General features: G+C 32.2%; 3 protein-coding genes across 7 annotated transcripts; 2 read left to right on the plus strand and 1 right to left on the minus strand.

Annotated features, from left to right (window-relative positions):
• Positions 1-1,836: 1,836 nt before the first annotated feature.
• Positions 1,837-12,619, plus strand: LOC113512976 (uncharacterized). The gene is made up of 8 exons (XM_052894744.1): positions 1,837-3,048; positions 3,576-3,801; positions 4,368-4,584; positions 5,267-5,543; positions 7,682-8,566; positions 10,355-10,577; positions 11,136-11,352; positions 12,317-12,619. The coding sequence occupies exons 1-8, from the start codon at positions 2,230-2,232 to the stop codon at positions 12,597-12,599; spliced, it is 3,147 nt and encodes a 1,048-aa protein (XP_052750704.1). The 5' UTR covers positions 1,837-2,229; the 3' UTR covers positions 12,600-12,619.
• Positions 12,620-12,750: 131 nt separating this feature from the next.
• Positions 12,751-18,106, plus strand: LOC113522347 (uncharacterized). 5 transcript variants are annotated; one of them, XM_052894734.1, is made up of 4 exons: positions 12,751-14,439; positions 15,853-15,895; positions 16,426-16,565; positions 17,459-18,106. In XM_052894734.1, exons 2-4 carry the CDS (start codon positions 15,868-15,870, stop codon positions 17,948-17,950), a joined length of 660 nt encoding a protein of 219 aa, XP_052750694.1. In that variant the 5' UTR covers positions 12,751-14,439; positions 15,853-15,867; the 3' UTR covers positions 17,951-18,106. The 5 variants fall into 5 exon arrangements, with proteins under 5 accessions (XP_052750694.1, XP_052750696.1, XP_052750698.1 ...); XM_052894736.1 differs by lacking the exon at positions 12,751-14,439 and adding an exon at positions 14,559-14,578; XM_052894738.1 differs by lacking the exon at positions 12,751-14,439 and adding an exon at positions 14,602-14,684.
• Positions 18,107-19,190: 1,084 nt separating this feature from the next.
• Positions 19,191-21,309, minus strand: LOC113522348 (mitochondrial import inner membrane translocase subunit Tim9-like). The gene is made up of 3 exons (XM_026908021.2): positions 21,084-21,309; positions 20,216-20,311; positions 19,191-19,408 (listed from the first exon to the last, which is right to left on the minus strand). The coding sequence occupies exons 1-3, from the start codon at positions 21,126-21,128 to the stop codon at positions 19,280-19,282; spliced, it is 270 nt and encodes an 89-aa protein (XP_026763822.1). The 5' UTR covers positions 21,129-21,309; the 3' UTR covers positions 19,191-19,279.
• Between the last annotated feature and the right edge of the window lie 44 nt (positions 21,310-21,353).

A 21,353-nucleotide genomic window follows, 5' to 3' on the forward strand; every position in this document is an offset into this window, starting at 1 on the left:
AAGAACTGGCAAGAAACTCAATTGAATTACTTTTTTTTTTAAAGCCAGTTTATTTACAATGTATATTTATATAGGTGTCTATGTCTAACATTAAATGAAAATTCAGTGCATGAACAACTATTGCCATGCACACTCGTCATTCAAGTAATCGTTTAGTGAGTAATAGGCTTTGCTCAGTAAATATGATTTAACAGATGTTTTGAATTTATTTAAGGGTAATTCCAACATATCCTTTGGTATCTTATTGTAAATTTTTATACCTATTCCCATAAAAGACCTATTAACTTTTTCTAAACGATACTTGGGGACAGCAAGTTTGTCTTTAAATCTAGTATTAATATTATGAATATTGCTGTTTTTTGGAAATAAGTCAAGATTTTTATGAACATATAGAATATTTGAATATATAAATTGAGAAGCAACGGTGAGAATATTTGCCTCTTTGAATTTCTCTCTTAATGAGTCACGACTCTTCATACAGTAGATCGCTCGAACGGCACGTTTTTGTAATATGAATATATTCTTAATATCTGCCGCTTTTCCCCATAGTAATATTCCATAAGAGAGTAAACTATGAAAATAACTAAAATAGACTAATCTAGCAGTATCAGTATCAGTGTACTGTCTAACTTTACGCACGGCAAAAGCTGCTGAACTTAGTTTCGCTGCAAGGCTTTGAATTTGTGCACCCCATTGTGTTTTATTATCTAGTGTGATTCCTAGAAAGACAGTAGATTCTATAAATTCGAGAGATTCGTCATTTAATTTAATATTGCAATTAGTATTAAAACTTTTAGATAGAGAGAAATTAACACATTTTGTTTTTTTAGCGTTTAACATAAGATTGTTAGTTGTAAACCAGTGCAGGAGACGCCGCAAAGCACTATTTACATCGTCATAATTATTAGTCATTCTATTAACTTTAAAAATCAATGAAGTATCGTCTGCAAACAATACTATGCCGCATCTATCCTGCATGGCATATGGGAGATCATTAATGTAAACTAGGAATAAAAATGGACCGAGAATAGATCCTTGAGGTACACCCATTTGCACAAGTGACCCGTCAGACGTAGCGTTGCTAATCTTCACTTTCTGTATTCTATCAGATAGATAAGATTTTATTAAATTTAAAGCATTGTCTTTGACGCCATAAAAAGCAAGTTTTTTTAGCAATGTATTATGATCAACGCAATCAAAAGCCTTAGAAAGGTCACAAAAAACACCTATCACATCCATTTTAGTTTCCCATGCAGCAAATACGTGTCTAAGCAACTCTGCACCTGCGTCTGTAGTTGAACGACCTTTGGAAAAACCGAATTGACTATTGTGGATTAAATTATTTAAATTGAAATAACTGACAAGTTGCATAAGGATTATTTTTTCAAAAATTTTACTGAGTGCTGGGAGTATGGATATAGGTCTATAATTTATTGGGTCACTCCTATCTCCAGATTTAAAAAGCGGTATGATTTTACTAATTTTCATTATGTTAGGAAATTTACCTTCATCTATACATTTATTGAAAATAAAAGCAAGAGAGGGCGCAATAATTTCCATTATACTATCCAGTATTTTAACAGATATACCCCATAGATCCTCTGTTTTTTTATTATTAAGTTGTTTGAATATTTTCATTATTTCTACTGATGATGTATGTCTAAAGTTAAATACAGCTGATGACTTGCTAACATTGTCTGTTAGTAAAGTTTCAGCAGCAGACGGGGAAGATTTTAGAGCCTGTGTCGTAATTAATGGAATATTAGTAAAATAAGATTCGAATGTATGCGCGACCTCTGTGTCGGAATTTACCAATAGCGCAGAAGGGATTACCATTCCATTATCATCCATTATAAAAAAAATATATTATACATACAAAAGATTCGTCTTATAATTGACTGAACGCAGCGTGTTAGTGTGAGTGACTCAAAAATTTTTGTCGTTCTTCAACATATGATAGAAAGGATTTTCAAATATATTATTTAAGGTTTTATCAATAAACTCCGAGTAAGATTAAACAAATAGCATTAATATTAAATATAGGTTAGATTTTGATAATACGATGTAGACAGTAAATACCTACATATAAAGTCCAATTTAGATATAAATTAAGCATAACGACTCGCCAATAACGTGACTGTATACTTTTATAATTTATATCTAAACAGTGACATATAAATATCGTAACCTCACAATCAAATAACTAGTCGTAAAAGATATCTGAATAAAATGACAAGAATTGTGTGTTTAATTTTTGTGTTACAAGCGCTCGTAAATTACAATGAAGTTCACACGTTAAAAATATTAGGCCTATTTCCGCATCAGGGCAAAAGTCACTTTTTTGTATTCCAACCTTATTTGCTTGAGTTAGCGAAACGAGGCCACGACGTGACAGTGGTATCACATTTCCCGCAAAAAGTCCCCATCCAAAATTACCACGATATAAGCTTAACAGAGAAGAATGAAGAATTACAAGGTGATCTCCCGCATCGTTTATCATATTGGACTTTTATCCAAATTAGTTTATTATTGGTGATTTATGGAACAGCGGACTGTAAGATGGTACTGGCGAATGAAAATGTACAAAATTTATGGAAACAACAGAAGAAGTTCGATCTTGTGGTGACAGAGCAATTCAATAGTGATTGTTCCTTGGGGATAGCCTACAAATTAAACGCTCCAGTGGTTGGCATATCATCACACAAAATAATGCCTTTTCATATGAATCGATTCGGTATTGGGTATAATCCATCGTATATGCCGTTCATTGCTCTAGAAGGCGGTACCAAACCAACGTTATATCAAAGAGTTGAAAGAGTAGTTTCGCATTATTATTTTAATTTTCTTTACAAATACTTCTGTCAGAGAATCGATGAAAATACATTAGCACAATACTTCGACGATATACCGCCATTGGAAGAACTAGGGCGGAATATTAAATTATTATTGATCTATCAGAATTTTGCTATGATGGGTTCTCACATATTTCCCTCCAATATTATAGAAGTCGGTGGATTTCACGTTGCTAAGCCTAAAACTCTACCTGAAGTAAGTATTTATTATTTATTAATTAAACAACGACAACTTATGAGGGTATCATGAGTATCACAAAATATTCTATGGCATACGTGGTGTTATGTCTATAGGCAACCGTTTCTCATTTCTATTAAACATTCAATATTGTGTATATTATTATTGTTAAAATGTTGATGAGTATAATTGATCAAATAAATGATTATTTTAACACTTACGTATTGAAATAACATAATAATGTACGGCCTATGTACGGCGAAATATGTACGAGTACTTATGCTTTTTATATGTAATTTTTGTGTCTAATGTTTCAAGTAAATGATAAATAAATAAAATTAAAACAAACTGTACCATATTTTTTACCAAAGTACCAAGTTTCATAAAAAGATTAAGGTTTTGTTTTAAGTTCAAATTTTTGTGTTTTAATAGATCATAAGTAAAAGTGCAATAAAAAGATGAGACCTAAGATAAATCTAAAATCTGTACCTATAATTCTCCAAATAGAAATATCCTTTACCCTGTGCATAATTTCACTATTTCAGAATTTGCGTAAGTTTATAGAAGAATCTGAACATGGAGTAATTTACATTAGTTTTGGTTCATTAATAAGAGGTGCATCGACACCAAAAGAGAAAATTCGAGCTATTATTGAAGCGATATCTCAGTTGCCGCAAAGAGTCATATGGAAGTGGGAAGAAAAAACTTTTCCAGAGGGCAATACAAAGAATATTTACTTTTCAAACTGGCTCCCCCAAAATGATATACTAGGTTCGTTTGATATTAACATATGTATATGCATTCTATATGTATATGAATATACATACACCCATAGAATAGTTCAAAGATCGTCATTACTAAGTTAGAGATGATATTTAATATTTTCCATGGAAACTTTATCACCATTCCCAAGCAAAATAATTAAAGATTATGTCCCACAAAGAGAATCGACTTCAATTGTGAGAAAACCAAAAAAATTATACGACTGAACTGATTTTGATAAAAATTCTATGGGACCAACCATTACATTCTCTTAGTCGTCTCTTACGACACCCGCGAGAAAGGAAAGGGTGACCCATTCTATGCCGAAACTACATAACTAGTACGAACTATACCTTAATTATAGTGTTTACTGTAACTTATATGAAAATAAATTAAACATCATCATCATTGTTGCTTACTTGCTTTTCCAATAATCTCTATTCTTCATCATAACCGAGCTATAAGAATAAATAATCGGTCTCACTCTTTTACTCATTTCCTTTATCATAGTAAAGAAATAAACATAACAATGACTGATTTATTACTTTTTCATTAACCATATTTTATTATCATAGCTCATCCGAAAGTGTTAGCGTTCTATTCCCACTGCGGCTTGCTGGGCACAACTGAGGCCATACATCATGGTGTACCTATGATTGGAATGCCAATTTTTGGAGACCAACCAGCAAACGCAGCAGCGATTGAAGAAAGTGGACTTGGAGTACAAGTACGGTTCAATGATTTAACCGCAGAAACCCTATTAGAAAAATTCAAGACGGTATTAAATCCTAAGTAAGTTTATATTTCATTCAATACTTTACCATCCTTGCTATTAGGCAAACCTAAAACGGTTATTAAGTTACCAATTCCATAAGATTCTACACACAAAATATAATTAACTCTAATTTACGAATTGTATGATTGCTATTAGAATACCTACTCGTAATTAACAGATAGTGCCATACTTTCAAAACATGACTTTTAACATTACTCGATAATTAGTCAAGGAGAAATGCCTGAAAAACGTGACCTTAGATTGTACTGTGTAAAATAAAACAACAATATTACTCATAAATGCAATAAAATTTATGTGTCACAGACTGCAAAAAGCCTTTATTAAAATCGATTTAGAATTGACAAAGATATCAAGTAACATATACACAACATAATACGACAAAACTTTATATTCAGTTTTATGTTCCCTATCGGTGGCAAGCTGTACGACGATAGAAAGTGGCCATGGAAATCATGTTAAACAATTCCTCTGAGTACAGTCCATTGTACAAGCGGTAAAAGATGCAGAGAGAGGTAAACTATCTCCTATGACTTAAGGGTTCAATGCCGCTTATGAGCTTGAGATCATCAACAATACTCATAGCACGTCGTTGCACTGAGTCAATTTGTGCATGATATCTAGTAACTAAAAAGACCAAAGGACATATACACTTGTTAAAAAGAAACATTTCTGTTTCAGATTCAGAGAGAACGTAAAACGACTGTCAAAATTGTGGCACGACCGTCCCATGTCACCAATGGATACAGCTATTTTCTGGACGGAATTTGCGGCGCGCAATGGGAATTTAACCTTCAGAGCTGCCGCTGCAGATGTGCCTTCTTATCAATACTTCGGTTTGGATGTATTAGCCGTAATCATTTTGATTGTGCTAATATCAGTTTATGTTATCAGATCAGTCATAAATGTGTTTAAAAGAAATACAAGTAAACTCCAAAAAAGTAAATCTAAAAAGCATTAAGTAGTAGCTGTTAATAATAAGAATAGATAATTTATATATTGTAAATAAATAATTTGCAAGTTAGTTTTTCGTAAGCTTTATTTTTAATTGTTTTTAAGGTAAAAGCCCTTAAAATAATATAAAAAAAAATGTTTAATGTATTCCTTACCAAGAACTTATATTGCCTGTGAGAATTTCATCCGCTATAAAAATTTTTATTCCCTATTAAGGACCGAAACCTTAGTACTGATATAAATTTATATAGATATCGCAGCTGCATTTACTTCCCACGTCGTCAAGTTTTAGCTTAATAAAACATGTTACATAATGCAACAAATAACGTGCAAACAAGCTGACGGTCCACCTGATGGAAAGTGATAATCGTAGCCTATAGACATGAGCAGTACCATGGACATAACAGAGTATACTATTTCATCCATAATACCTCCTCCTCTAAACACTGTAAATTCACTGCCGTATTCCACGACTTGTAAATAATTATAATAGCTCATGTTCTATTAAGCCAAAAATGGAATCATTTCTAATCGACTCCTGTTATAATTTTTTATTAATATTATTTTAGTCGTTAACTATCCACTGCTCGATCGACTGACTGACTAGATAGAGTCGACTGGGTATCGTAACACCCACGGGAAAGGAAGGTGTAGCCTAATATATACCAGGATCATACGGTAAATGTCTACTATAATAGCCAGACTTAAAGTACCTACATGAAATTTATTGCAAAAAAATATACTGAATTAACAAAAGCAACACTACAAATAGCATTTTTAAAAGAATTTATAGCAGAAGGATCAACAAAAAGATAGAATGATAATTTATTACTGACACAATTTATAAATAAACATCCTCTATCTAGCATTTATTACTATCTGTGCCTGTAATTATAATTATAATCGGCCAGCAATAGGTCGAGCGAAAGCGCCTTTATAAAACCTAAAGCAATGAAGTTGATTTTCTTACTAATGCAATTATTAGCGTCGTATTAACGTAACCCCAGTATAAAATAGGTAATCCCTTTCATTCCCGTGAGTGTTTCAAGAGACGACTAAGGGAACTTAGGTTAGGGTTGAATAAAGAACAGTAGCGTTCCTCTTAAAACATCACCATAGCCTAACTGCAGTTGTCAACCCGTTTGGCGAGCTAACTATTGGCAAAACCCTTTTTATGGTCAAGTGCTATATTCCACAGTGGAGAGTGAACAGCTGATATAATAAAAAAAAATCTATTAAAGGATTAACATCGAAATGTTAAATTCTAGCACTTTGACTTGAAACAGTTTATTGTATCTGTTTTCTTTTAAATTACAATTATTTATGGCTAATATTTTTTTTTGTAAGTACAATGTACAGACAAGCTGATCTTCACCTTTATTGTAATATAAATAAAGATAAGATAAGTACGATTATCGCTCTACCATGATATATAATTTTTTTTTATAGATTATAGACATAAAATTTCGCATCATCACTGCTGCATGCATTATATCATTTTAAAGGTCTTTAGAATTTTATATAGCATGTTTAAACTTTGTACGATAGAAATCAAATAAAAGATAAATTATCAATCTACTTTACACACTTTTGAAAAAGGTAACAGTGGCATAGCCTAGTACCCTGATTTCAATCTATTTTATATATTCAAATCTGGCGAATATTGAAAATCGGTGTATCTGTTTAAATTACTGATTAATTGTAATATATTTTCCGAATGGTCCCAAAATTAATCGGGCTTTCTCGACCATCGTTTTGGAACTGGCATAATTATGAGATAATAAACATTAAAAACGATACAACCAAATTGAGAAACTCCTTCTTTTTGAAGTCGGTTGAAAATTACAAGAAATAAAAGTAGGCTCGCTCCTGCCGTGTTACATTTATATCATTGGGTTAATGTATTACATTTACTACAACACTAACATTCAACAAATGCATTAACTACTAGAAATCTTAGTCGTAAGCGCATTCGCTTGCTTATGAAATATTTATTTGAAAATTACATATATATTTTTTTGTCCATTGCAAATACGAAAAGTACAACAAAATCGAACAGGAAGACTCATCATTCATGAACGTTATTTTATCGCGTCTATACGCAATTACATAGAATAAGCACGCGCACGCAGCTGACACCAGTCATTGCCGTGTTCTGTAAGAACGTGGACGGCTCGATCTCGAGCGGTGTTAACGGCCTCTAAAATAATGAAGCTTAATCTTGTAACCTTCGCGATCTTTATACTCGTTCAAACGCTAACAACTAGTGCATATAATATTTTGGCTATATTTCCGTACCAAGGTAAAAGCCACTTTATTGTTTTTAAAGTATTTTTGGAAGAATTGGCGAATAGAGGTCACAATGTTACCGTTATATCGTACTTCCCGGAGAAACAGCCCCGCAGTAATTACCATGATATAAGTCTGGATCAGAATGTGAAACCGATTGAAGACAGTACCCCAGTGGTGGACAGATCATATTTGTATCTATTCGGCATTAGTTACTATCTAACGAGCAGGGGTGTAGAAAATTGTGAAACGTTGTTAGCAAATGAACAAGTACAGAGATTGATCAAAGACAAGCCCAAATTCGATGTGGTTGTGATGGAACAATTTGTCAGTGATTGCGGTCTCGGAATAGCATATAAATTAAAAGCTTCTGTTGTCGGTACAACCAGTCACGTGCTTATGCCTTGGCACTACCAAAGATTCGGGATTCCATTCAATCCCTCTTATGTGCCTTTTCATTTCACGGAAGGAGGTTCGAGGCCTTCGTTATTGCAGAGAGTAGAAGTTGCTGTCTTCGACCTTTGGTTTAAGTTACTCTACAAATTTTATACACAAAGAAGTAATCAAAATACGCTTGCTAAGTATTTTGATGACATTCCACCACTAGAAGATTTGGCACGTGAGATTAAGTATCTACTCTTAGGTCATTATCAAATCCTGACGGGCTCAAGATTATATCCATCGAATGTAATTGAAGTAGGTGGATATCATGTCCCCAAAGCGAAACCACTACCACAGGTATGAATGTTAATTGGTACATAAGTATATTACTTAGTACTTACCTAAGTTCAAAAATTAAAAAGTACTAATACAACATATCGCCGTGTGGTCCTGACATAGGATGGGCTACCACTTCCTTACCCTTGGATGTTGTAAGAAGCGACTAAAGGAACTTAATGGTCGAGGGATAAGCAGCGTCCCTCTTTAAACATCACCAAAACCTAACTGCGGTTGCCATTACGCCCACAAAACGTGGCAGCTACTGGCAAAATCCTCCTTATGGGGGCGACCTATGTTCAGCAGTGAATACTTAATGGCTGATATAAATCCAATCAACTCGAAATACATATTGAATTTTGAAACTAAACATTTTTAGAGAGGAATAACACCTGAATCCTCAGGAATGGCAACGCATGGGGGGTATCATGGGCGAAGCAGTATACTCTGTTATGTCCATGGTATTGCTCATGCCTATAGGCGACGGTTACCACTTTCGATCAGGTGGGCCGTCAGCTTGTTTGCCATTCTAAGTTGTATAAAAAAAAGCACTACTGAAATTAGAAAATAATTCAAACTACTTGAATTGACCATGTGACCGCGCAATTTGTATATATCTACAAAAATTTAAAAAAAATCCGGCTTATATCTTCATTCCTTTTTAAAAGGCCGGCAGCACATCTGCAATGCCGCTGGTGTTGTGGGTGATCATGGGCGGCGGTAGTCACTTACCATCAGGTGAGCCGCATGCTCGTTTACCCCGTGTTGTAAAAAAAAAATAGTAAACAGAATGAATACTGACGTTCAATTAGACTGTAATATTCTAATACATTGTTTTAGATAATAATGACCCAATAAATATAAACTAAACACGCACCACGACTCGCAAATGTGTATCTGTTTTTACTACGTACTTAGTACGTAAGTGTCTTATGACATGTATGGCATAGAGTACAATTATATATTTATATTAAAATGTTCCTCGTGGTTTATATCATAGTTTCATATTGAATACAATACCTAATATTGTTCTGACCGTAATTACTTTAGCATGTTATCAATTTTAATGATTACAAATATTTATCATTTTAATGATTTGACAACATCCGCAGGGCTACATTTACGTAAATGAAGCTCCGGGTTCGATTCTCGATCGGTTCAATTTAGGAAATGAACTTTTCTATATTGACTTTAACACCTAAAGTGTTCTGGGTCGTGTCCCCACGTGTTCAATGCTTGGTATCTCCTAACTTATATGGCACTCATTATTAATCAATACGACTATCCTACCCGTATTAAAAGATTCATGTAATAAAGAAGAAAAATGTTTACACACATACTTTTTTTAATATAGGATATTAGAAAATACCAATGCTAATGGTTTACATTGGATTTTTTATACTTTAACGCAGACATATAAAGTTAAATCCCTTACACACAAACATATTACATGACTATATGACGCAGTATAATAAATATCAATAAGATATTATACACTTTCAATGCCATTAAACGTCTGTTATCAATGATTTATGATTTCTTAATAAATCATAAGTACTTATATAGGCAAAAGCATTGCCTATCGAAATCTCTAATCAAAAATCTGTTCTGATTTAAATCATTATTATTAAAGGCTATCTAAAAAAGCGTACCTATAACCCTTACGATAAAACTGCCTTTTGTACCTACCCCTTATATACCTAAATCTATAATGCTGTACTCTTTTCCACTGTGTTATAATTTCTAACTTATCATTATCTATTTTTATATATGTAAAGTACAATAAAATGTTAAATAAATAAATTACAGGATTTAAAAAAATTCATAGAAGAAGCTAAACATGGCGTCATATATATTAATTTTGGTTCCGTTGTAAAAAGCTCATCAATGACTGAAGAACAAATCAAAGCTGTAATCGGGGCTGTTAATGAACTACCCCAAAGATTTATTTGGAAATGGGAAAGTAAAACAGTATTAGCCGATAAAGACAAACTATACGTAGCAAAATGGTTGCCTCAAGTTGATATTTTAGGTAAGTAAGATTAAAAAATATATTTATTTTCAAAATAACCGGATAAGCACGAGTCGAATCCAGGACTGCGTAACGTAGCTTTTACTATATTATCATTGAAGCAAATGTGTCCTTATTCCTTATTTCTAACCAACTTCAAAAAAAAAGAAGTTCTTAATTTGGTTGTATTTTTTTAGGTTTGTTACCTCATAACTCCATCAGTTGTAAAACAATTTGGAAAATTCTTTTTTATATACTTTTTTTTGTATAACATATACTTACAAATTGGTCGCGTAGAAATTTTATTGAAATCGTTGCAGTAGTTTAGTTTTTAAATCAAAATACGAGTAACTTTTTTTTGCCATAATTGAAGTCGGTTTTTTGTGGGGCACAATCTTTAATTATTAAAACTTTATTTCTAAGGTTTAAGGACAACATGAATTTTATGAACTTATATGTATTTTAAACATTTGTTCGACATTTATATTTACTTCTTCCTCTTTGAGTTTTGTACTTCAGATCATTGCACAAAATAATCTTCACACCAAAAAAGTTAACAAGACATTTTCTCTTCTGTAGCACATCCAAAAACCGTTGCATTTTTCTCTCACGCTGGTATGGGAGGAACCACTGAGGCTCTCCATTATGGCGTACCGATAGTCGCAATGCCAATACTTGGTGACCAACCAGCCAATGCGGCCTCAATAGAAGAAAGTGGCTTTGGAGTACAACTACATGTTAGAGATCTTACTAAGGATAATTTACTGGCTGCCTTCAAAAAAGTATTAGATCCTGCGTAAGTATTTGACTTTGTGTAAATAGATATACTTAAAAACTAATAATTATTGAAAGTGACTAAGAAGATAACATTATTTGAGGCTATGAAGCAACTTTGTTACAAGAAATATGTATTCAATAAATATAAGTTATAATCTAACTAGATTATACCCACAACTTCAGGTGCTTACAATTTGTGATTATTGAAGTCACAGCGTGGAGTAATAATAGATGCACTGTCTACAATATTGTATTATATTCGATGTAGTAGGTAGTTTTACCATAGACTTACAAAGTTGTTTACTTGTGTACCTCTGTCCCGTTCGTGTTTCGGTTGAAAAACACAACTGCTTTACGGTTGTAAAGCAGTTGTGTTTGCATGGCTGTGTTTCGGTTTGAAGAGTGGGCTATGGCGTGAATTTACAAAGTACAGAGGAATAACACCCGAGTCCTCAGGAATGGAAACTCTGTTATATCCATGGTACTACTCATGTCTATAGGCGACGGTTACCACTTTCCATCAGGTGGGCCATCAGCTTGTTTGCAATTCTAAGTTGTATAAAAAAACTTAGTATAACGTACTTATGTAGTCAAGTTTAACTCATCGCAACTTAAGTAATAAACAGATATAATACAATTATTTTATTACATATATTATAAGTAATACAACGCAACAGACTCTCTAAATCTATATCTTTATACTCGTCAATAGGTATTATAATTGATATATTCTGAAACGTAGTTCTAATTTTATATATGATATCTTAGTTTATATGATCTCATACTATTTATAATATAATAAAGTTGTGTCACACAATTTCTTAAATTTATAAAATTCGATGAAACAGCGACAGATGAGTTTTTCTTTTCAGCTAAGAAGAATGGGCAAGGAACTCAGAAGCATATCAAATTAGCCGTAAAACTTTTACTACTGTTTCTTCTTAAAATTTAATTTAATGAGGGTTTAAACTATTATGTTACAGATTTTACAAAAAAGTTAAAGAACTTTCAAGAGCCTGGCACGACCGTCCTATGTCGGCATTAGACACAGCTGTGTTTTGGACAGAATACGTTGCTCGTAATGCAAACTTCACCTTCAGGACAGCAGCTGCCGATGTTCCTCTATATCAATACCTTAATTTAGACATCTTATTTGTAATATTATCAATTTTCGTATTAATAGTCGGTTCATTCAGATTTATAGGATCAATTTGCTGTAGAAGGAAGACAGCTGTTGCTGGAAAGAAAAAAACTAAGAAAAATTAAATAGTATTCTTATTTTGGTAGTTGTTTTTACGCAATTTAGAATGGCATGATCTTTACCATCGACGAAATAAACCAATGTCGTTGAAAATAAGACCGTACAGCCTTACTATTTATTTAAATACATATTTAATATATGTAGAACTATTATGCGTCTTCTATTGTATAATAAAAACATCTGTTGAAATTAAACAGCTATTTACATAAAGAAATGTATGATGATCTGCCTTTGCAGACAATTTCTAAAATACAGCGCGTATGCCTACACGCACTCATAGGTTATGAATATACGTCAAGCAACCAATATACACCCACACACAAATCACATTCTCATATTTACCTATATACTTCTTGTAGCTCTTTATACTAAAACCATAGATACAGAATCCATGTGAATCTCAAAACTGAAATATATAGTTTTTTTTTATTGGATGAAAATGGAGTGGTAACCCCGCCTGCGCTAATGGGATAGCTAGCGGGGCACCAGTGAAGGGTGATCGATGAGGATGAAAACAGGCCAGTTAGCCCATCATGATGAATTCATCAGGAATTAATCATGATAGTTTCCAGGGGGAACCGCGAGGAGGTCGACCTGGCTGGGTATATTGCTAGCAATGGAATTCTTAGCCTGCATTACTAACAATCCCTTTTCCCCCTGAAATATATAGTACCCTAACTACAGCGACTTGGGTAGACAAAAGACGGTCAAGACGCGACATCCCATTGAAATAGTTGTACATAAGAGTTTACTTACGTCAATTCTTTACAATTTTACTTACGTTACGATGCGTGTGTATCCTACGAGCGATGAGTATGCGGCTCATCTGATGGTAAGTGACTACCACCGCCCATGAGCATCCACAACACCAAAGGCAATAGGCTTGTTTCCACTAAGAATAAATCGGCTGCATAGGGTTTCTAATAATTAATCATGTTATGTAGTAACCAAAAAACCACTTTTATCATTAAAATAAATAAAGATTACCAATATTTACGAAAAATAAAATGTGCAAAATTGGACATTTAATCACGTGACATTGAACACCAATCAGAGGAGCGTAACGTCACACCTCGCGTAGACCCCTTAGACGGCTCGTTAGACACCTTTACTAACAAACCTTCCCCCTCCTGTTAGTATAAACTGATATCCATCAATGAGTGATAATAGGTGAACATGGTAATGTCAATTAGTCACTAGTAATTAACCACAATGATTTCCAAGGTGGACAATGTGGGGGTCACTCTGACGGTATATAGCAATGTAACCCCTAGTACTCGTTACTAACAATATCTTCTTCTAATCTACAATAAGCAGCGTAACGTCGGTTATGTAGCATGGTGCAGATGACAGCTGACATACTAGCAATTATACTGTAAAAACTTTTACTCAAAAACGATACTATACAATACGAACTCCAAAGTACTATTCGTATTTTATAGATCAACGGAATATCTTACAAGCCTGAGAAACTAAAATTTAAGACTAAGTAGCTTAATAATAATTAAAAAAAAATCAAAACACTGGCAAGAAAGTTTCTAATAGAGTCGAAAAAAATTTCATTAATAAAAAATAAGAAGAATTACAGGACTGTAAAAAAATAGTGAGATTCTATTTATAAATATTAAGAACGTCATATCACTTGATTATTAGATAACTTTCACAGTTGTCATGTAGCTCAAAAGTATAAGTATCGTTTTTTTTTTTAATAATCAAATCCTACATTATACCTACACCTATGGCCTCTATCTAAATTAAAAATACTATTACCAATGGGGAACATTTATGAAGTAACATGACAAGGGTAAAAATGTAGTTGCTTCCGTCCGTAGCTTTTTTGCAAAGGTATGTATGATTTACGTTTTATATAATTATATAAGTTTTATATATTTATATAAGTTACCCTGTCAATGACACGAGTCGTTGACAGGGTAACTTAACTAAAATGACAGTCGAGAGTAAAAAGGTGAACTAAAACCACTACGTAACTAAGCTTATTTTCTAAATAAAATTATAAATGTGAAAGTGAAAAAGTAGAGCTATCTAAACATCACCGCCGATCACCGATAACGACTGTATTATATTACTCGGTTACTAACAGTTTTAGATTGAAATCGATTGAAGCTGTTTGGTACAATTTCAATTAGTTATCCATAAGTCAGCTTGTAATTGAAACTTAAAACATCCATGATTGGAAAAGCTATTAATTCCAGACGACAATTGTTAACATCTAAACTAAAAATACATAACAAAACAGCGATCTCTTTTTTACCTTTTGTACATTAGTAAGATTATTTCTTATACTATAATATTAGTAAAAGTTATAAATAACGAAAACCATGTTGGCTAAAATTGTATGCCTAGTATCTATTTTAATAAAACTTACAGATAACAGAGGAATCGAAAACATGCCATAGGCACTTTTTTATAGCAGGTTTTTGCTTAACCTTGAAGATTATATAATAATCGGACTAGAAGATGACTAAGCCGTCGGACTGTAGACCGCTAAGCCGCAAAAAAGCGACTTCAATCACAATATCTATACACCTGTAATACACCTGATATCTGGTACAAGCTTCAATCGTGAATATACTTTAAACAAACGAATGGAACGATATTTAAATTTGATATTTGTTAAATGTTTCAATTTAGAATGCGAAATTATGTTCACTTAGTAAATTTTCCTTTACAAAAGCAAAAATTTTGTACAGAACAACAGCAGCTATAATTGTACAATTATTAAGAAAATCGGTCATATTATCACGTCTTATATCTATGATATAAAAAAATACGAATAAAGAATTTACTTGTTTTCAAAATTGTTAAAAAAATGAGAATATTATCAACAAAAAGTTTCAAAAAAGAATATATTCAACAAAAAGTTTCAAAAAAGGATAAGATAGGTTTAGGATTTTTTTTTTATATATTTGTTACCTCATAACACCATCATTTATAAACCGATATGGAAAATTCTTTTTTTATTTGAAAGGATATACTTTCAGATTGCTCTCATAAAAATTTCATAAGTCTGTTCAGTAGTTAGTTTTTGAATAAAAACTAATTGGTTTTACCACGATTGAAATCTGGCTTTTTTTGTTGTTCAAATTCTAATTGTTTAAACGTTTCAATAATAGGGCACAAGATGTAGAAATCAGTACTTAAATCACCAGCCTAATCTGAATTTTAAGAATTAAATAATTAGTTTTCTTGTGATTGTCACATTAAAAATAGTTATACATATATTTATTAATTTTAAAGGTTGGCTGTTTAAAAATGGCATGTAGCTGTAAACCTGGTCGATGTAAGTACTATAAAAATATGGTAACTAAATTAGAAATAGTAAGTAGTTATTATCCTACTAACATAATAAGATTTTTCTTATTTTTTGCCTACCGTAATAGGAGGGGCGGAAAGGGATTGTTAGTAATGGAGACTGAGAATTTTTTCGTGGTTTGCCTACCCTGATGAAATCATGATGACTAATTGGCCTGTTTTCATTCTGTATACCAAGATTGTTAGCGCAGGCGGGGTTACCATACCATTTTCACCCATCAAAAAAAAATCTAGACATATGTGATGTTAGTACATATAGGAGATATTTAAAAAAATAAATGAGGGGCTATGATGGGTACAATAGGAACAACAGAAGCCAAAACAATCATTTTTATATGTGTCTTATACTTGTTCCGATATTATGCAAAATCTATTGCAACAAATTTATTAATTTGTTATTTAGACGAATAACTAAAAGTTGCATATCAATAGGCATAGTAAGCTGTGTATTATCTAGTATCATCTGTTGTGGATAAATATATTGTTTTATTTCTGTAGCAAACAAATCATCGGCAAGCTGCTTAGAACGCTGCGATTTACCTAAACATAGATGTCTACACAAAGAAGAGGTAAAACCTGGTCCAGTCCCCAAACACATGGGATGGTTGTATACAGCCAAAGATGCTCCTGAACACCAGGTATGAGTTAGAGATATAAAATACTTGTTATCTTGTTTCTACACTTTAAGTAATGAGAATATGAATAATGCTGACGCACATTGGATGACTAAAAAACTGAGAAATTCTAATATTAATAAATCTCTATCTATTCTCCAAAAAAAGTAATATGCTCGAAGTTTCTTTGCGTGACAGAATTCGAAATAATATCCACAAAAATCCCAAAATCACCTACATAACCCGAAGAAGGATAAACAAGCGTAAGTGGTAATGGGCTGGTTACATAGCTCGTTACGTAGCTAGAACCGACAATTGATGGGGAACAAAGGTTCTTGAATGGCGACTCCGTACGGGCATTTGGCCGTATAGGAAACCGCCCCACTAGATGGACTCAAATTCTATGCAGGGAGTCAGTGGATGCAGGTGATTTAGGACTGTTCTTTATGGCCGACCATGAGAGAGACCTATGTTCAGCAGTGAACAGATAATGGCTGAGATGATGAATTCTCCAGAAACCATCATGAAAATTGACATTAAAAAATTAATGTACCTGCTACAATCATCATCATCAATCAGCCGTTACCTGATCACTGTTGAACACAGGCCTCCCAGTATGTGGGTCTTTGTCATTAGTTGCTACTTAACAGGCGAATTGGCAACCGCAATTTGACTTTTGGTGATGTTTTAAGAAAGACGATGCTGCCCAACCGCTGACCATTAAGCTCCCTTAGTCGCTTCTTACGACACCCCCAGAAAAGGAAGGGGCTGGGAACTTACTACAATATGATTATATTATTATACACATAGTATTAATTGTATAATTATTAATAGATTATCATATTGTACTTCTATTACCGTTAAAATCCTAAGACAGTTATTGACACCGTCTAATTTAAAAAAAATATCGTTCACAGTTGCGATGCGGATGGCGTCCAGGACACATTTCCTGTTCAGTATTAAGAAAAATCGAAAGGCACAATTGCATGAAAGCTGGTGAATGCACCCCCTGTCCATCTAGCTATTCACGCCCACCATGCTCCAAACCTTGCTATTCACCATCAAAATGCATAGCCGTCTGTCCACCTTCACCTTCCTGTTGCAAACCACCGGTTTGTGGACAACCGCTCATAAGAATCATCCGACACGGCGGTCAATATAGCATATGTACAAAACCGTCAAATATAAGCAACGCGCCTTCAGGACCTTACCCCTTAAAATATGTTCTAAATACCGACGATAATAACAGCACGGACACAAACGCAAAATTCAGTGTGGAAGCCAAATTTAACGACTATCACTTTGACTACACAAGTTCTCAATCGTCTTTCGTTTTAGATTTTTCGCCACCAGAACAAAGATGCTACAAACCTTGCCCAAAGAAGAGCATCATGTGTATGCTATGTTGAACGGAGCATAGCTGGCCTATAAAGTAATAGTACCGTCTTTCATTGTAAGATAAAATAATGAACCATTGCATTTATAAAACAACAAGTGAAACCAAAAAAATGTGACGATAATTAAATAAAACTCGACAAGTAATTAATAAAACTATTTAAATGATACTGCTGTTATCTTTTAACCTTGTCTGTAGCAACGTTTAGGTCGTATTGCACAGTAAAAAATAATTTCAAATCGAAAAAAGTGTGAAGGTTTAAATAAATAAATATATAACAGTGTGAAAGATAGTTCTTTGTATAATAATTGGATTGCTTGAATTCAACTATCATATAAGGAACTCTAAACGATTTTCTTTCCTTATGGTGATTTTTTTTTTTCAGGCAAACAAGCAACGGTGTTTTAGGAATAGGTATCCTTTACGCGCTTGATATAACTGAAGAAGCTTCTTTCTCACTTTTGAAGTTTCTGTAGTCTCTCGGGAAAACCTCGGCAAGCTAATTCACACATTCTCTTCCAGCCACATTCTATATCAGGCGATACCTTTGACCTTCCTAATAGCATGACACTTAGTTTTTCCTTTATCTGTCCTATGCTAGTTATTATTATGGACATAAATCATATATATACACATAAAATAGAAAATCAAAATATGATTTTTTACTTGTATAATATTGAGTTTTTCATTACTTTACATACATCAGTTTGTTATAGTACCAAGTCAATCATTATAGTACAAAGTGTAATCCAAATTATACATTGTAATTGTAAGTTACAATGATAAGCATTCTTTTTTAGGCATGAAATAAATAACAGTTAAAAAAAATGTACCCTATCTACCCACTAGGCATTACACCACTATTTTAAATATTTTACAAGATCTGCAAGTACAACATGTATATTAACTAGATATACATATACACAATACTAGGTTTTATGGAATCCAAACCATCTTTAAAGGAAGGGAATGGATACAACCTACTTAAGTCCCCCTGTCCTCATTACATATTATATACTTTTGTAAAGACAGCATTTTTTAATTTAGCATTAGTAGTAAAAGAATCATATTAAATATATTATTGATTCTTGCTCCCAATAAATAATTATTGTACATAACTGTAATATTAATTTTGATTTTTTTTTTCACAATTTCTTCATAAGAAAATTACTATTTTCTTTTATATTATATGGGTTATACCCTCCAGTTTTTAAAATAGTATTAGTGAGATATATTTATAGAAAATACAAGTCTAATGAACAAAAATTTTATTGCCAGGCTATGGCTAATAAACAACTAACAATATGTGTAACCTATTTTAACAACATACATAAACTTAACTTCAATTGGGTGATTTTTGTGCCAAAGCTAACATATTTTCATTAGCTATCATTTGGAATTCGTGGAACCTCTGTGATACCCTCTGATTTGTTCTCAAATATTTCTCCATACAGTTCACAGTACATTTATCCTGAAAAAGAAAATAATTATTGATGTCAGTTTAATAATATTTCATGTTTTGATTAAACATGAGTAAATTTGGGGTAAATATATAACAAAAAATATGTGCATTCTTCAACTATATAAAGAAACTATGCATGAGAATATATAACTTCTATTTTATTATAAAATTATTTCTTACACTGTCAGAAAGATAAATCCCACAACTACATAACAATATGTTTTAATCAATTCTGTCCATAATTGGTAAGCATTGAAAGACAGCTCTAACTGTTGAGGTGTGGTCATTATTTAGGATAAAGTGAACTATAAAATATAGATGTTAATAAACTTAACTTTCAACTAACAAATTCATGGGTACTTGAAGAAACTTGAAGAATAAAAGCAAAAACATCCATATTAAAAAAAAAAAGTAAAATAAAAAATCTATAATGTATGCCCTAGTTAGGAAAATCTGGAAATAATTCCATGGGTATTAATTAATATATAATAATTATGTATATAATGATTAACATATAGTAAATATATTAATAAATATATTTTATATAGATATAAATTAATGGTTAAGATTACAAAAAATCTAAATGACACAATTCAGGCTGGGGGATAGGTAGTAAAAATACATTATTATTATCTAATATTATGTCAGTCGAATAAATTTAAATTAAATTTAGTGTTAAGTCAGAATATCTTATACAAGATATACGTATTAATTCAAGCAGGCAAAACAGCTACTAGATCATTAATATTTCAATTTAAAGATAGTATAATTCATTAAGAAATTTACATTATTCACTTAATATAAGCAATATTTTACCTCTGAAGATCTCAGTTTTCTAGAAGTGAAATCGTGTACACAATCATTGAAACATAACTCCGATAACTTGTTGTACTGTGTAAGAAAATCTTTGAACTGAAAAAAAAATAGAATTATATGTCATTATCTATATAAGCTCAGCCTGACTAAACACAGTTATGATCTTATTATTTCTTTTCTTAAATTTAAACAGAAGTAAGAAGAATATCTAATATATAAAATTCTCATATTGCAGTATTTGTTACCAAACTCCTCCGAAACGGCTTTACCGATTTTTATGAAATTTTGTGTGCATATTGGGTAGGTCTGAGACTCAGCCAACATCTATTTTTCATACCCCTCAATGATAAGGGTGACCCACCCCTAAATATTTGTTTTGACAAATTTTTTTATTTTTATTTTATTATGATTTAGCATTGAAAAATACATACAAATTTAATTTTCACGCTTTTACGATCAACCCCTGTTTTTTAATCGCGACTTTCATGTGCCGCAATAGGACTGAAAGATGGCAATCGAATATAATAATTGTAGTACGAGAAAATTCATGTATAGTTCTCGAAATAATGTATATGGTAAAACAACGTTTGCCGAGTCAGCTAGTATTACAATAAAAACATGATCTTATTTGTTACTGCCAGTGACACGTTAACAAAGCATCATGTATGTTTCATAATAATAATTTTGTGCAATAGTTTAAGAAATTTTAATTATAATTGAATAAACAATTTTTTAGATTTTTAGAAAGAGATTACATTTTTCTGTCAATCAAGCAACATCTATGAATCCCTTATTATAACTAAACAAGTTTACAATAAATGTACAAAAATTTACTCTTAATTCAAGGTGCGGTTAAAAAATATCTTACAGTTTTGATTTGATCAGCTTCACTCATCTCGCCTGGAGTAGTCATTTTTACCTAAATTATTGTTAAATATAATTTGAGAATATTTTCTACTAAATTTTCTTTCACGCTTTCAGAAAGCATAAAAATTATTACATTCAGTAATATCTAAAGTTTTGCATTTAATGATTTTATTTTAAGGTTAAGCTTAATAAACTTTATTTTTTTAATATCAACGTATAAATCTAAGAATAAGGAATTACATAGAAGGACTGATAGAATAAAAACTGTACA

This window comes from Galleria mellonella, unplaced genomic scaffold (assembly GCF_026898425.1).
Source record: "Galleria mellonella isolate WM207_F2 unplaced genomic scaffold, CSIRO_AGI_GalMel_v1 utg23, whole genome shotgun sequence".
Classification (NCBI taxonomy): Eukaryota; Metazoa; Arthropoda; class Insecta; order Lepidoptera; family Pyralidae; genus Galleria; species Galleria mellonella.

What these genes read in the sequence shown, in the direction of transcription:
- LOC113512976 (XM_052894744.1), top strand. Translation starts at nt 2,230, where the DNA reads ATGACAAGAATTGTGTGTTTAATTTTTGTGTTACAAGCGCTCGTAAAT. An exon ending in AAAGTAAATCTAAAAAGCAT is followed by an intron (nt 5,544 to 7,681) that starts TAAGTAGTAGCT and finishes AGCTGACACCAG; the next exon opens with TCATTGCCGTGTTCTGTAAG. An exon ending in GCCTCAAGTTGATATTTTAG is followed by an intron (nt 10,578 to 11,135) that starts GTAAGTAAGATT and finishes TCTCTTCTGTAG; the next exon opens with CACATCCAAAAACCGTTGCA.
- LOC113522348 (XM_026908021.2), bottom strand. Translation starts at nt 21,128, where the DNA reads ATGACTACTCCAGGCGAGATGAGTGAAGCTGATCAAATCAAAACT. An exon ending in AAGCTGATCAAATCAAAACT is followed by an intron (nt 20,312 to 21,083) that starts GTAAGATATTTT and finishes TTTTTTTTTCAG; the next exon opens with TTCAAAGATTTTCTTACACA. An exon ending in GAAAACTGAGATCTTCAGAG is followed by an intron (nt 19,409 to 20,215) that starts GTAAAATATTGC and finishes TTTCTTTTTCAG; the next exon opens with GATAAATGTACTGTGAACTG.
- LOC113522347 (XM_052894734.1), top strand. Translation starts at nt 15,868, where the DNA reads ATGGCATGTAGCTGTAAACCTGGTCGAT. An exon ending in TAGCTGTAAACCTGGTCGAT is followed by an intron (nt 15,896 to 16,425) that starts GTAAGTACTATA and finishes TTATTTCTGTAG; the next exon opens with CAAACAAATCATCGGCAAGC. An exon ending in AAGATGCTCCTGAACACCAG is followed by an intron (nt 16,566 to 17,458) that starts GTATGAGTTAGA and finishes TATCGTTCACAG; the next exon opens with TTGCGATGCGGATGGCGTCC.